The sequence below is a fragment of the Apiospora marii genome (assembly GCF_038362585.1).
Source record: "Apiospora marii strain CBS 49790 chromosome Unknown utg000006l_segment0_segment0, whole genome shotgun sequence".
In the NCBI taxonomy this organism is placed as follows: domain Eukaryota; kingdom Fungi; phylum Ascomycota; class Sordariomycetes; order Amphisphaeriales; family Apiosporaceae; genus Apiospora; species Apiospora marii.
The window spans coordinates 1270996-1283755 of record NW_027117378.1 but is presented as its reverse complement, the minus strand read 5'-3'; the positions used below and the strand labels follow the sequence as shown (position 1 = coordinate 1283755).

Below are 12760 nucleotides of genomic sequence, written 5' to 3'. Positions count from 1 at the left end.
GACGCGACGTACACGCATCTGGACTTGACGGCCGTTACGATCATCTTCTCTTTTTGTGCATCTTGCATTCGGTATGGGGAAGGAGGGCTGTATAAACCTGGTTCAACGTTTCGTCTTCTCCTTTGGCATGGGATTGACGCCATCAAGCCGTTGTTTTGATTGGGGATCTGAACAATGGTTGGGATTGATAGGCGATGTGGAGGCTTCAGGTTAGGAAGAAGGCCTCACGGTTGAGGCAGGTCTTCTGCAACGCTGTTGAATGGCGTGCAAATGCCTCGGCTTCGTTGTCTACATACTTTTACACGTACATACGCGAGATGTCTTCTTGTTTTTGGGGGGCGACAGACGACTCTGGTCTAACGCATTTGCGACGCACCCATTTCTAAAAAATGATGAAGAGGCGTCTCTGGCCCCAATGCACATATACACACGTCTGGGGGGGCTTTTGTTGGTTTTAGTGGTTCAGACAGCACGAGATAGGCAATACATTTTCTTGAGCAAGTATATAACATCTGCTTCCTTTTGCACTGTGATGACCGAAGAAGAGGGAGCCGATACTTGCACATATACGCCGTTGGCAAAGTTGTGGTTTGCTGGCTACTAGGGGCATAATGAATGAACGAAACCCGGCAGCGTGGTAGTCTACTGAACCAAGCTTTTGCATCTATGGAGATCTGGCCCAGCACTCTAAACCACATGGGCTTCCTTTGTTACGGACGCCACGAGGAGTAAGACATAGAGGGCTACGTGTATTAGCCTACCTAGGACTTGGTGTAGTGACAGTACACACGACACTCTACAGGGGGGGGGGTGTCCTGTAAGCTGCCTGCTAACGAAGTTGGTGTAAGCTAATGAAGCAAGTCAGAGAGAGAGAGAGGCGACCGATGGCACGAATGCCGTGTAACCACACCTGCGTGCGCGCTATATGGCTTGGGAAAGGGTCCTGTCAACACCCACGTGGGCAATGCAAGACTTGCGTCGTTAGCGACCTTGAAGTTACTTGCTACCGTCTAACTACATGACCATATATCTTAGGGGCCGCGCGAGTGAGAACCGCGAAAGGGTACGGGTTTTGGGGACTTTCAATGTCCTATGTTAACGCGCGTAAAGTTGTGTGAATCACTGACGATTGAAGAGGGGTGCTGACCGTGCAAACGTATTTCAGAACGTCAAAGGCAAAGCTGTAGGCTGTAATGCAGTCGTAACGCCCAGAGCTGTGCCCACCTGGTTCCCCCCCCTCCTTCTTGCCAGTGGATTCAGGATATTCTGCTCCGACGACGGACGCACAACTGCGGAGGTTCCGAGCAATAAAGTGGGATGGGTGATATCTTGTGACTTTTTCCCTCTGATCCTGAATGCGTAATCCGTTGGGTATGGCTACGTAGAGAGAGAGAGTCTCCTCTTCAATTGCTCGAGTCAATCAATTCGTTAGTCGGACCCGATGGCGGGGTTCGTAGAGGAGAGGGGAAAAGGGGGCATCTGTAGCTAACCTACATGTACCTAAGGCTGACGGTTAGCAAGTTTGCTTGTCCCTCTCTTTAAACATCGAACTACACGCCCAACTAACGGGATCACCGCCAGGGTTTGAATTAGTGGATTTGGGAGGGGACTTGAGTCGAGTGATTCTGGTTTAGCCAAGGTATGTAATGATCTCCTCATAAGTCTGTTTTTTGCTGGTGTCGTTATTTTAGTGCTCGCTTCTATCCGGACCACCTAAAACACACATAACCGAAGCTAAGGCGGCCGTTGCTGCGACCGCCCTGCAACCCACACACACCACTAATCCCAAGCCACAACCCCTCACCCCCATCCATCCCCATCCCATGCTGCCCTGCTGCCCTACTGCCACGCTGCCATGCTGCCATGCGGCCCATGCCTTACGTCGACGGACTTGACAGGTTGACACCATCTTAAGGTAGGCGGGCCCGGGTTAGTGAGGTGTTTTGCGGCGCCGCCGTCTACCCAAGAAACCGGGTGGCAGGCCGTTTTGTTCAGCAGAAATACCTAACCAAGGGGAGACTGTACGAGGCGTAGTCCGTCGCAGGAGAAGAAACGTGCAAGAGCTCCTTGGGAACAAAATACCCAAGTGAACAACTAACCTACCTGCCCAGCCTATGATTAGCCTATGTATTCAATGCCTTTGCTCGTGAATCCCACGCCGCGTCCCGTCCCGTCCTGTCTCTTGTCGTTTGATTTAGATTGCTAAGGTTTTTATTGCCGGAGTCTTAGTTTTCTCCCATCCACGCCCTTGTGTCGCCGGAGCCCGCTCGGTTCTCACGCAACGAACAACCGCTTCAGATTACATATGTACATCGGAATTGCACCGGTTCACCAAGCTGCACTTTCATATACAACATGGCTTTCCTGATTTGTCTGAGTGCCGATGCTTCCTCGAGTTGCCCGTACATATGGTTTACGTGCACCATATCGCCGTGGTGTATTGCTGTCGCATCGAGGGGTAGGGGGTCAGGGACAAGCCGAAAAGCTTATCCAAAGATGCATCCTCCTTCTCGAAGGCATCTAGAAGCCTTCTGTATTGACTCTAGCACCAGAAAACAGGCTCGCTCAACCCGGTAAGCCAAAAGGAAAGGGGATCTCGAAGAAAAAGAACCATGTCGTTTATTGCACCCATTACTACTCACTGCCCTTCGTTTATGCACAGAATGGACCAAGGCTGCGCAACTAACCTAGGTTCGACCCGACTAGCCCACGGTTGGTAAGGTAAGGCCAGAAGTACCTCCTTTTCCTCATGCAACTCGCTGGCACTGTCTTGTTTTCCATCACTACCTTGCTGCAGATCAATTCGACGGCAGACTAACCGACAGACCAGCCGGTTTTTTATTTTCTCTCTTACAATTACAGAGGAACTTGCTACCCCCTAGCAGCCAAGGCTGGAGATGTCGATATATATATCTTGCGCAAATCCCAGACTCACAAATGAGAATGGAGGGTTTCGCCCCGCTTGCTGCAAAGGGACGCTTCGGCCCGCCGCATTCTTAAACATCAACCTCTTGACCCCCCTGTGGCTGGCTGATTGACACAAACGCGTTGAGGTATTGTCTACATTGGCACTACAGCTTTAGAAAGTACACGCTACCTAAAGAATATCTGGCTTTTCTTTTCTTTCCAAGACTACCCGAGAAGACATTCTTGTGGCTGCGAATAAGTACTGGGCTTTTTTGACTGTTCGTCCATCGCCAGACGTTGGAGCGGAATTGACTTTCGCCTGGCTTGTAAGCTTATGTCGCTGCAACGCTCTGGCAGAAAAGTTTGCTTCTGCCTTCCTTTCCCTCAAATGATTTATTTCTCTTTGCTGCTGGCATCGACAAACCAAAACCCTAAGGTATCTGCACATGTAGGAACCCGGGGTTTGATACCCAACAGCCTCTCGTGTGGACGGGGCTGCGACGGAAGTTGTAGTAAATCGAGCGCAAAAGGATAAAGTCATACGACGGATTGGCAGAGCGCAACGGCATGCTTTCTTTCTACTGGCCGATGACAATGGTTGTCTGCGCACTTGGTGAACCGTCTTGATACTGATCGTTTCGAACCTGTCACACATGCAGCAGCACAGCCAGCTGATGAAAGGCCCGACTTTCGATTCCCACGATGATCGACGACCCTGGAAAAAGAAGCATGTACGTTCTAGCCATGACGTAGCAGCTCTCTCGTACCTGTTCGCAGCCTGACCCAACCAACAACACCAGCTGCCTCGCCACAGTCAGGAGAACGGGCCCTCGGTTTTGATGCATTGAAAGACATTGTCTGTGTCACCCATCCACAGTTCTGGTTGCCATCCTTTCCTGTCTTCCATATTCTTTCCCTCCTTCCCTCTCGGGCATCATCCGGCAGCAGTTCATATTGAAGCGCCTGTCATCTTTCTGATACGCCCTCACTGGCAATACTGCATCGTCAATATTCATACCACTCGCTTAATCCTTCATGCTCAATCCAATAGAGCGTCTAACCTAGTGTCTCGTCATCCAATCATCGCTGCTATTGTACGCGCAAGAACTCGAGAAAAGAGCGGGATATCAACATCGTCAGTTCGTTCGTTTCAAGCATATCGTCGCGGGCACTAGTCGTTAGTGGGAAAAACAACCCCGACCATGGCCCCACACGTTCACTCGACACCTTCGACCACGGCCGAAACGATTTCTTCGTCGCCCGCTCCTCCTTCCGGCGAGAGCATACCAGACCCACCCTCCTTCATCGACGTGTCTGCTTCCACGTCGCATCTCCGCTTGGACAAGCAACGTCCCAGTCCGCGCTCTCTGAAATCTGTCGATTCCGTCCCAGTCACTGGAGCCTTCCCGCTGGGTACGCTGCATCTCAACGATCCTAAAGACGATGAGGACATGGTACCGGACAGAGACATGAATACACCTCTTACGGTCCCGGACCGCTCCCCGGAGCCTCCGCATGCCTCCGCGCCGGTTTCAGACCTTCTACAGAAGGGAGATGTGCTCATTCTGGACGACCTGCCAACAGGTTTCACCGTCGGTTGCGACACCATTTCGTTTGCCGCAACCGAGCACTTTTGGGGGTTCCGGGACATCCCCGCGGGCGCACATCTAGTTTGGATCGCTCCGTCGGAGACTACATCTTCGCGAAGCGCTTACTGGATCTTCACCCCAGAGAAGGACCCTCAGATCCCCGGGCGAGTCTACGTGAAGCAGTGGGACAAGTTCAATGAGGTCCTAAACGACCCCGCCAGCCATGCCGAGGAGCGGTTCCAGAAGGAACGTCTTGAGGAGGGGTTTGGCAATCTTGTACCCTACCAGTTCAAAGGTACAAACTCGGCCGTGCCGCAGCCGGCGTCATCGAGCCACGCCGGCTCGGATGTGCCAGCCTTCGTGGACAATACCACGATGTGGTATCAGCTGACGTTTGCCATAACACCATCACTTCTCAATCGGCTTACCGGCGAGGCGAAGGAGACATGGCCGGTGAACACGTCCGACCGCGTCACCGGAGGGACAAGTACAGTGGAGGAGGCTCGACTGTACGCGAACTCGACCTCCCAGCTTACGTTTACCTTTGGCATGGAGGATTTGTTATTCGACACCAAAGCCGAGGGTGCAGAGCGCACACAGCAGGCACTCGACCCCACAAGCTGGATCCTCTCCGAGCTCCGAAAATCAGGGTGCGAAACCGATGACGAGGGTTCAAACCCGAAAGGCCTCAACGATATGGTCGGCGAGCTCCAGTTCGCCTTCCTCACTGGCATGCACTTGGGTAACTACGCCTGCCTGGAGCAATGGTGGCACTATGCGTCGCGCGTCATCTTCCGGGCGTACCGCCTCGCGGTTGAGGAGCCCCAGCTGGCCCGCGACCTGATCCAGACGGTGCATGCGCAGCTCGTCTACAACGACCGGAATCTGGAGGGCTCGATCCTGGACACGGCGCCGGGCGGGTCGGGCGGCGGCGGCGGCGCCAAGAAGCTGCAGAAGGCGCTGACGGTGTACAAGTCGCGGCTCAACGAGCAGCTGCTGGCCCTGGGCGAGGGCTGCACGCCGGCGCAGCAGGCGGTCGGGGCCGCCTTCGCGTCGCTCGAGGGCTTCCTGTGGACCTGGGACTGGGACCTGCGGGGCGAGTACGTGCGCAGCGGGACGGTCATGCTCGAGGACGGCGAGGTCGTGCAGGCCGAGCTGTCGGACTTCGAGGACGAGGACGAGAGGGGTGACTTTGCGGCGGTCGTGGTCGATGTGGACGAGAGTGGGCGGCCGAGGGACTTTGTTTCGGTTTAAAGGGGAGGTATGAGGAAGGAGAGAGAATAATGAAAACCAGGCACCGGGTTTGGGCAGTAATGGATGGCTAGGGCCTGGAATGGCGGAGGGATTCGAGAAGAGAGGGTGGTTAACTAAGCTTGGCAGAGACGTTCAGTGCTTGGAAATCATGACTGGGACTCTCTTCTTCCGTTTCTAGAGAGCGTGGCGTTGGTGGCATTCATTGGTTCTTGCGCATATTTCCTGGACTGTGGCTTGACTCGGAGTCACTTGGTATCCAGAGGCAGAAGCACATCAGAGGTGCCACCTTGACACTCGGGCGAGCATGGGTTGGGGCTCGCTCAAACCTGACAGATGTACAACCTACCCCTGAAATTTGCGAACGGCTCTTATTTGAAGACTGAAAGGTCGCAAGAGAGGTTGCTCGGAACTTCAGGGGTAGTAATTAGTCGTCGGGGTTCCTCGCTTTTGGCCTACACCTCCCGCCACGGGGTCTTGCTTACAGTTAGATGTGCATCCGAGCATTCCCTAACTCACGGGGGTAATTCACATTGTCCGGGATTGGTCTCGGTGGTGGCGATACAGCCAACGAAGTCCATGACACCAGGCTGGCCGTTGACAGCAACCTGACCAAGGCCGTCGTCGTCCATGTACCATCTGGCGAGGAGGTTGACAAGTCTGATTAGAAATGACTGTCAAACGGCACGCCGGCCGGAGGAGCACCTGTGCGCCCAGGCCAAGCTATCTATAGTAACCGAGCATATATTGAAATAAGGCCTTGGAAAGCCAACTGCTCTCTCCCTCCCGACACGATGAAGAGTAAAGGCATCTTCCCATGTGTCACAATCCGTATATTGGGTATGAGAACACAATTCTAAAGCAGTCCTTCGACTTACAGGTTCCGAGTTGCGGACACTGGGAGGCAACTAAGCGGCTCAGACAGTCTGTACTGGTCCCCTTCCCCCCTTTTCCTAGGCAAGATATTCCACGGGTCAGGATCCCAAGACCTCCGGGATAAACAGACAGCCAGCTATAATCATGTTGGCGAAAGCGCTGCTTTCGGCAGGGTTGTCATTATGAGGATAACACATAATGATGCCTGATATGTACAGTACAGCATCAGAAATCCCATGGAAGATAGCTGTACTCACGCTATCAAGGGCCTAGCTATATTGCCATAATGAATGGAGACAGTTGAACCAGAGGAATGCCTGGGAACACGCCCACTTTCAATGTGACTCCGACCAGGACCACGTAGAGACGAGTGTGGTATACGTATGACATAGGTTGACAGCAGGAAGGGAGTAGAGGCATGAGGTTACAGATGGCATCACGGGAGCTGGCAAGCCGTGCATAATGGAATCCGATGCATTTCAACCATACCAGCAAGCGAGATCCCGTCGACATCTCCATTCCCTGGGATACGGAATAGGTGGCATCACGCTCTTCGTTCAGTAGACGTAGGCTCCGGCAGGACAGTCACGAGGATGGAAGCAAAAGGTCCCCCAGATACTCATTATACCTAGTAACATACATCCCGTGCTTCTGGAAGGTCGACTACGCAAAGTCAAAGACTGTACCCACTGATCCTGGCATTGCGTAGTTATCTTGAGACACTGCCATGGGCGTGTTTAATTCGGGACGCGGTGCTTGTCACGCATATCGTCAAGCAGCCAGGTGTTCTTCTCCAAGTCCCATCAGCTAGAACATGCACGGTTGAGAAGATATCCAATGATCGAAATTTCTTTCATTCGCCTAGTCCCTTACAACCCAGGCAGGAAGAAATAGCTGCCGTGAAAATGCATTGATGATTGAGAGGGCTTGTTTTGTACCCTCCCGTGAAAGGATCCTCTTTTGTGACTCCATCAGAACCGATATAACCGTGCCGATTCCTGCTAAAAAGTCGATAGATGCCATTCGTGCGTGCCTTCGTCACATTTACCGACCGGCAAAGCTGGCCTCCGACCTTTGGGATGACCAACTTTGCCAGGTGGCCAGCCAACCATCCCCACACAGCATCCCCAGCACCAAAACCGCCAAACCCATAAAAGCGTTTAACGGTAAGACTTCTGGTAGCGCGCGCGGGCACCGGGACCGCCGAACTTCTTGGGCTCCATGCGACGGTTGTCGGCAACCAGGAGGGTACGGTCGAACTGGACGAGAGCAGACTTCAGGGCGTTCTTGCTGTGCTCGTCAACGAACTTCTGGTAGTAGCTGACGATGGCCTTGGCGATAGCCTGGCGGATGGCGTAAACCTGAGAAGTGCTGTATCGGAGTTAGTCCCGTGTTCTTTTGGGCTCTAGGCATCAAGCCAATTGCAATTCGCGATGCCGAGCCGTTCGTCGGGAAAGAGGTGCACTTACTGGCCACCACCGGAAACGCGGACGCGGATATCGACGTTGGCGAACTTGTCAAGGCCGAGGATCAGGAGAGGCTCGTAGACCTGAAGAAATTTTGTGTTAATTCGCGAACGCAATCGATCTTGGCATTGAGGTGACGGCTTACCTTGAAACGGAGAACCTCAGGCTGGACCAGGCTGAGGGGCTTGCCGTTGACCTTGATCAGGCCAGCGCCGGACTATTCCAAAATTTCCGTCAGCATTTCTGTACATCCCACTTCGGCCATTTTCGTTCCTCGCTCTCTGCCCGGATCGATTCCACAATTCGCGAATTTTTGACATGAATAATTTTGACGTTCTCGATCGCGGCGTATCGTCGCTCTCCATCCAGCTCGACTCGGGCTTCGAGGAGGAATGTTGGGAATTTAATCACTAACCTTGCAGTGCGCACTGGAAAGTTGTGGGTTAGCTTGAGTGCATTCAGACTTGGGGACGGGAGCACCAACACTGCGGTCGCGGTCTTCTTCTTGCCGAAGCACTGAACGCTCTGGGAGGTCGACATGATTGCGGATTGATGTGGTGCTGTGGATTGTCGATCGAGAAATGAAGGGATTCGCAGCGGGTATAGGCGTGGGCGTGAGCGGTCTCGATTTTCGGCAAGTTAAGCTTGAGAGCGGGCGAAGTTACAAGACTGGGATTTTTTTTCGTGTGCCCTAAGGCTAGAAAGACTTGGCAGACTGCTGTGCCACAGCGTGAGGGTCAAGATTCTGTGATTCTGTGGCTGAAAGGAAAGATTAGATAAGAAGGGTCCGGTCAAGTGGGGCACAAAGATGCCAAGCTGCCAAGGCTCCGGAGGCTATCTGACCTACCCACTTTCGTCTTCCGTGGGGTACAGCTGCACTCCCTACCATCATTCAATGTCCGTCCAGGCATATCGTCAATCTCCCCTTACCTAAGACGTGAGATGCTTCATTCATGAACGTTCATGAAGTGAGATTTCTATCTGCAGGGCAAATTAACCTACTCATGAACGCATATTATATGGCGAAGAGATTCTAACAGCAAATGGTAATGCAAGCAATGCAGAGCGGAACGACTTGACAAACCAAACACCCAAGACGATACTGGGGGGCTTGCATAAGTACCTACATAGCTGCCTGGGCCCTCGAAGTTCGCAGCTTGCAGCCTGTCTTCTTCACACACACCTAATAAGAAAGCTCTATAAACGGCCGACTGTAGCATTCATCATCCAGTCACTCGGTTAAGATGTCACGCAAAGGTGTAGGTCTTGCGGCTTTTGACCGCAGTCGTCTGACCTCGGCGCAGTTTGCTTCTCACGGCAATAGTCTGCGCAGCACCAACGCCCAGGCCTTAGAGACGCAGCTTTCCGTGTTCAAGTCGCTTCTGCAGCAGTTTGCCCAGACGCATGCGAAGGACATCCGGTCAAACCCCTCCTTCCGCGCTCAGTTTGCTCGCATGTGCGCGGCCATCGGTGTCGACCCACTTGCCTCCTCCAGTTCTGCAGGTGCCGGTAGCAGCAGCGTGTGGGCGCAGTTGCTCGGCAGGAGCGTGAACGACTTCTATTTCGAACTTGCGGTCCGCGTGGTCGAGGTCTGCGGCGCTACCAGGGGCGAGAATGGCGGCTTGATCGGCGTTAAGGAGCTGAGGGAACGTGTCATGCGTGGTCGCATGGAGGGCGCCCCTGAAGTAACCGAGGATGATGTCTTGAGAGCCGTTGGCACACTCAAACCGCTCGGCTCCAGTTTCTCTGTCGTCAAGGTCGGCAACAAGTCGTATATTCGCTCCGTACCCAAGGAACTCAGTACCGACCAAAGCGCCGTGCTGGAGGCGGTCCAGGTTCTTGGCTATGTGAGCGTCTCTATGTTGATGGTGAACCTACGATGGACCAGGGCTCGCTCCCAAACGGTAATCGAAGATTTACTGGGCGAAGGTATGCTCTGGGTGGATAAACAAGCTGAGGAATGGGAATATTGGAGCCCCGGGTTCATGATGTCCGCCGAAGGTGCTGGCACCGGGTAGAAGGGGCACCAGCACCGTCTTGGACAAACTCTACTATTTATCTATTCCCAAGTACTCGCTCAGAAGAAGCACTGTTGAGGGGTATAAAATCGACCATGCCGTCAAAAGAAGCTACTCGGCAATCCAAAGAGTCCATGGCCATAGTGGCGCCGAAATCGCAAATAGCGTTTTGGACATACATCAACGACGAAAGCAACAAGCCTCCGCCTATGCATACCTCTTCAACAATACATTTAACCTTCATACCTATTGTTCTTGGCGTACGTTGCAGCTCGTCAAGTTAGTCTATCTTGGTTTATGCCACTTTGCCCTTGGCCTCAACCACCGAGAGGGATCGGAGGACATCATGTATAACCTCGCGCCTGGCCACTTTCCTACCATGAAACCTCAACACTATGCGCAATAAAAGATATATGGTTTCAGATTCCGGCGCTCAACAACACTACGCGCCTTGCTCCTATGTGCACAAATGTGCCTGCATGACGTCACGCAGCCAAAGGCTAATACAGCCAGACACCTTTCCCGACTGCAAGCGCCTCGAGAGAAACAATGGGATTATAGTCGGATCACACAAGCAAATCAAGTCACGTTGCTTGCCGATTCAAATGACGAGCTTTAGATGTGTCACTACATTATTTAGGCTATTAAACAGGTATTATTAGATCTGGGCACCAAGCACTTGGTGTGAACTCCACGTTTTTACTTGGTCTCGATAGCCAGGTTAATGTTAGGCACTGCGGTGCTGGTGGTTGGCATCACATAAGTGAAATTCCAAAATTCGAAGCCACTATCAGGGTTTTTCGAGTCAGCAAATTCGTTGTCGCACTGTCATGAAGCTGTGGTGAAGGATATTCAAATGGCCTAATAGATGGATCAAAAAGGAATGAATAGCTTACTGGATGGGCTTGCAGCTTCCGCCGACCAAGCCGCAGAAGCTGATGATGGGTACTGGATCCACGGTCCCCGATACCTCGATCCTGACGCCGTCGAGATCCTTCCCGAGGTTGGCGAGGTCGCGCTTGGCACTGCCCAGCGGGTTCGCGCTGACGAGGAAGGTGAAGCTGCTTGTCGCATTGCCGTCAGGATACGTCAGGTTCAAGCTACCGGGAGCCACCTCGGCGTCGAGCGCGGGTTCGGTCGGGTACAGTGTCAGGTAGCCCACGGACTTCTTGTCGCCGGTCGAAGAGGAAGCCCACTGCACCACGGCCGGGTTCCACTGCGACGAGTCCTCGCGCGGCCCACCTACAGTGTTCTCCCGGAATGACTCGGCGCCAATGGTCAGGTTGGGCGAGAGCCAGGTCGTGATGTTGCGCGGGGCCAGGTCGTGCGGCGGCGAAAAGGCCGAGGTCGTGTACGTATGGTGCTCCTCGCCGGTCCCTAACGGGAATGCGGACAGGCTGGCCACGGCTTCTTCGGACACGAGTGCGTCGTGGAAGGGGGCCAGCACGGCGATGAGGGGCGCGTACTCGAAGTCGTCGGCGTGCGCCATGGACCAGGTCTGCTGCAGGCCGGGCGCGTGCTCCTTGCCTGCCAGCGTCCAGATGTACAGCGAGAAGATGGCGACGTACTTGTTCATGTCGTACCCATAGGCGCGATCCCAGGGTCCCGCCAGGTTTCCGAGGTTCGCGTTGTACATCTGGCCCGCTGTCTCCCAGATCTGCTGGATCATGCGCCGGCCGTGGGCGCCCATGACGGAGTCTTCGGGCATATACTTAGTCCAGAGCGTCAGACCGTAGAGGGACACGCCCATGTACGTCCCGCTGTTGAACTCGGACAGCGTCTGGTTTCTGTCGAACAACTCCAAAATCTCCTGCGCGTACGCCTCGCCCGCCGCCGTCATGTTGGCATCGCCGCACTTGCGGCCCGTCCACCCGGACGCCACGGCGCGCATAATGGCTGGGTTGCTGTACGAGGGGTACAGGTTGTCGTCGTCCACGCCGCCGACGCGGTAGCTGTCGCCGATGGTGGCGTTGTACAAGCTCTCCAGGATCAGCTGCTTGACGTCTCCCGGCAGCATGTCCCCGAACTCCTCGTAGATGACCATGAGGTTGGTGCCGATGAAGCCTCGCCAGTTGGGGTCCCAGGAGTTGTAGATCTAGGCAATTATAAGTCATTCGAAAGATAACTTGAGACCGGAAGGAAAGGAAAAGCTTACCACTGGCTTGTAGTCGCCATGCCCAACCGTGGGCTGCTCCGGATATACGGTGTAGTCGCCGAACCATTGCAGGGTCTCGTTCTTCTCCTGGTCGCCGATGATGTTCTTGATGATCCTGACGGCCTGGTCGACGTCATCCCCCCGTTCCGCTGCAGGAGGCCCGTCGCGTACCACATCGATGACCGGGTCTCGTGTTGGCCCGCCGCCAGCGGGTAGTAGAAATAATACAGATACCCAGCATCGCGGTCGTATATCTTGTCCATGAACTCCAGGGACTCGTCCAGCAGACTTTGGGCATGGACATGGCCCTTCAGGTCGACGGCAGATGTCACACCGACCGCGGCCAGAAGAAGGCCGAGGAGGCTGCTCGAAATCCAGCCGGCCCGTTGGAACAGCATGGTGGGCGAAGATGTAGCGGGAGGCAAGAGGTGACGGTGGCGAGAGGGAACCGGATCATCATGATGGGGCCGACGGCCGATTATATATGAACCTATCTCG

At 54.0% G+C, this 12760-nt stretch overlaps 4 protein-coding genes across 4 annotated transcripts; 2 read left to right on the top strand and 2 right to left on the bottom strand.

Moving 5' to 3' along the window:
- Nucleotides 1-4109: 4109 nt before the first annotated feature.
- Nucleotides 4110-5750, top strand: PG985_010147 (Protein AAR2-like; the record flags this gene model as incomplete). Its single annotated transcript, XM_066829915.1, has 1 exon — nucleotides 4110-5750. One exon carries the CDS (start codon nucleotides 4110-4112, stop codon nucleotides 5748-5750), a length of 1641 nt encoding a protein of 546 aa, XP_066682305.1.
- A 2033-nt stretch (nucleotides 5751-7783) lies between these two features.
- PG985_010146 (40S ribosomal protein uS9) lies at nucleotides 7784-8629 on the bottom strand (the record flags this gene model as incomplete). The annotated part of the gene is made up of 5 exons (XM_066829914.1): nucleotides 7784-7994; nucleotides 8093-8172; nucleotides 8235-8306; nucleotides 8505-8517; nucleotides 8574-8629. The coding sequence occupies 5 exons, from the start codon at nucleotides 8627-8629 to the stop codon at nucleotides 7784-7786; spliced, it is 432 nt and encodes a 143-aa protein (XP_066682304.1).
- Nucleotides 8630-9333: 704 nt separating this feature from the next.
- Nucleotides 9334-10107, top strand: PG985_010145 (EAP30/Vps36 family protein; the record flags this gene model as incomplete). The annotated part of the gene is made up of 1 exon (XM_066829913.1): nucleotides 9334-10107. The coding sequence occupies one exon, from the start codon at nucleotides 9334-9336 to the stop codon at nucleotides 10105-10107; it is 774 nt and encodes a 257-aa protein (XP_066682303.1).
- An 892-nt stretch (nucleotides 10108-10999) lies between these two features.
- Nucleotides 11000-12660, bottom strand: PG985_010144 (uncharacterized protein; the record flags this gene model as incomplete). The annotated part of the gene is made up of 3 exons (XM_066829912.1): nucleotides 11000-12202; nucleotides 12263-12377; nucleotides 12434-12660. 3 exons carry the CDS (start codon nucleotides 12658-12660, stop codon nucleotides 11000-11002), a joined length of 1545 nt encoding a protein of 514 aa, XP_066682302.1.
- Between the last annotated feature and the right edge of the window lie 100 nt (nucleotides 12661-12760).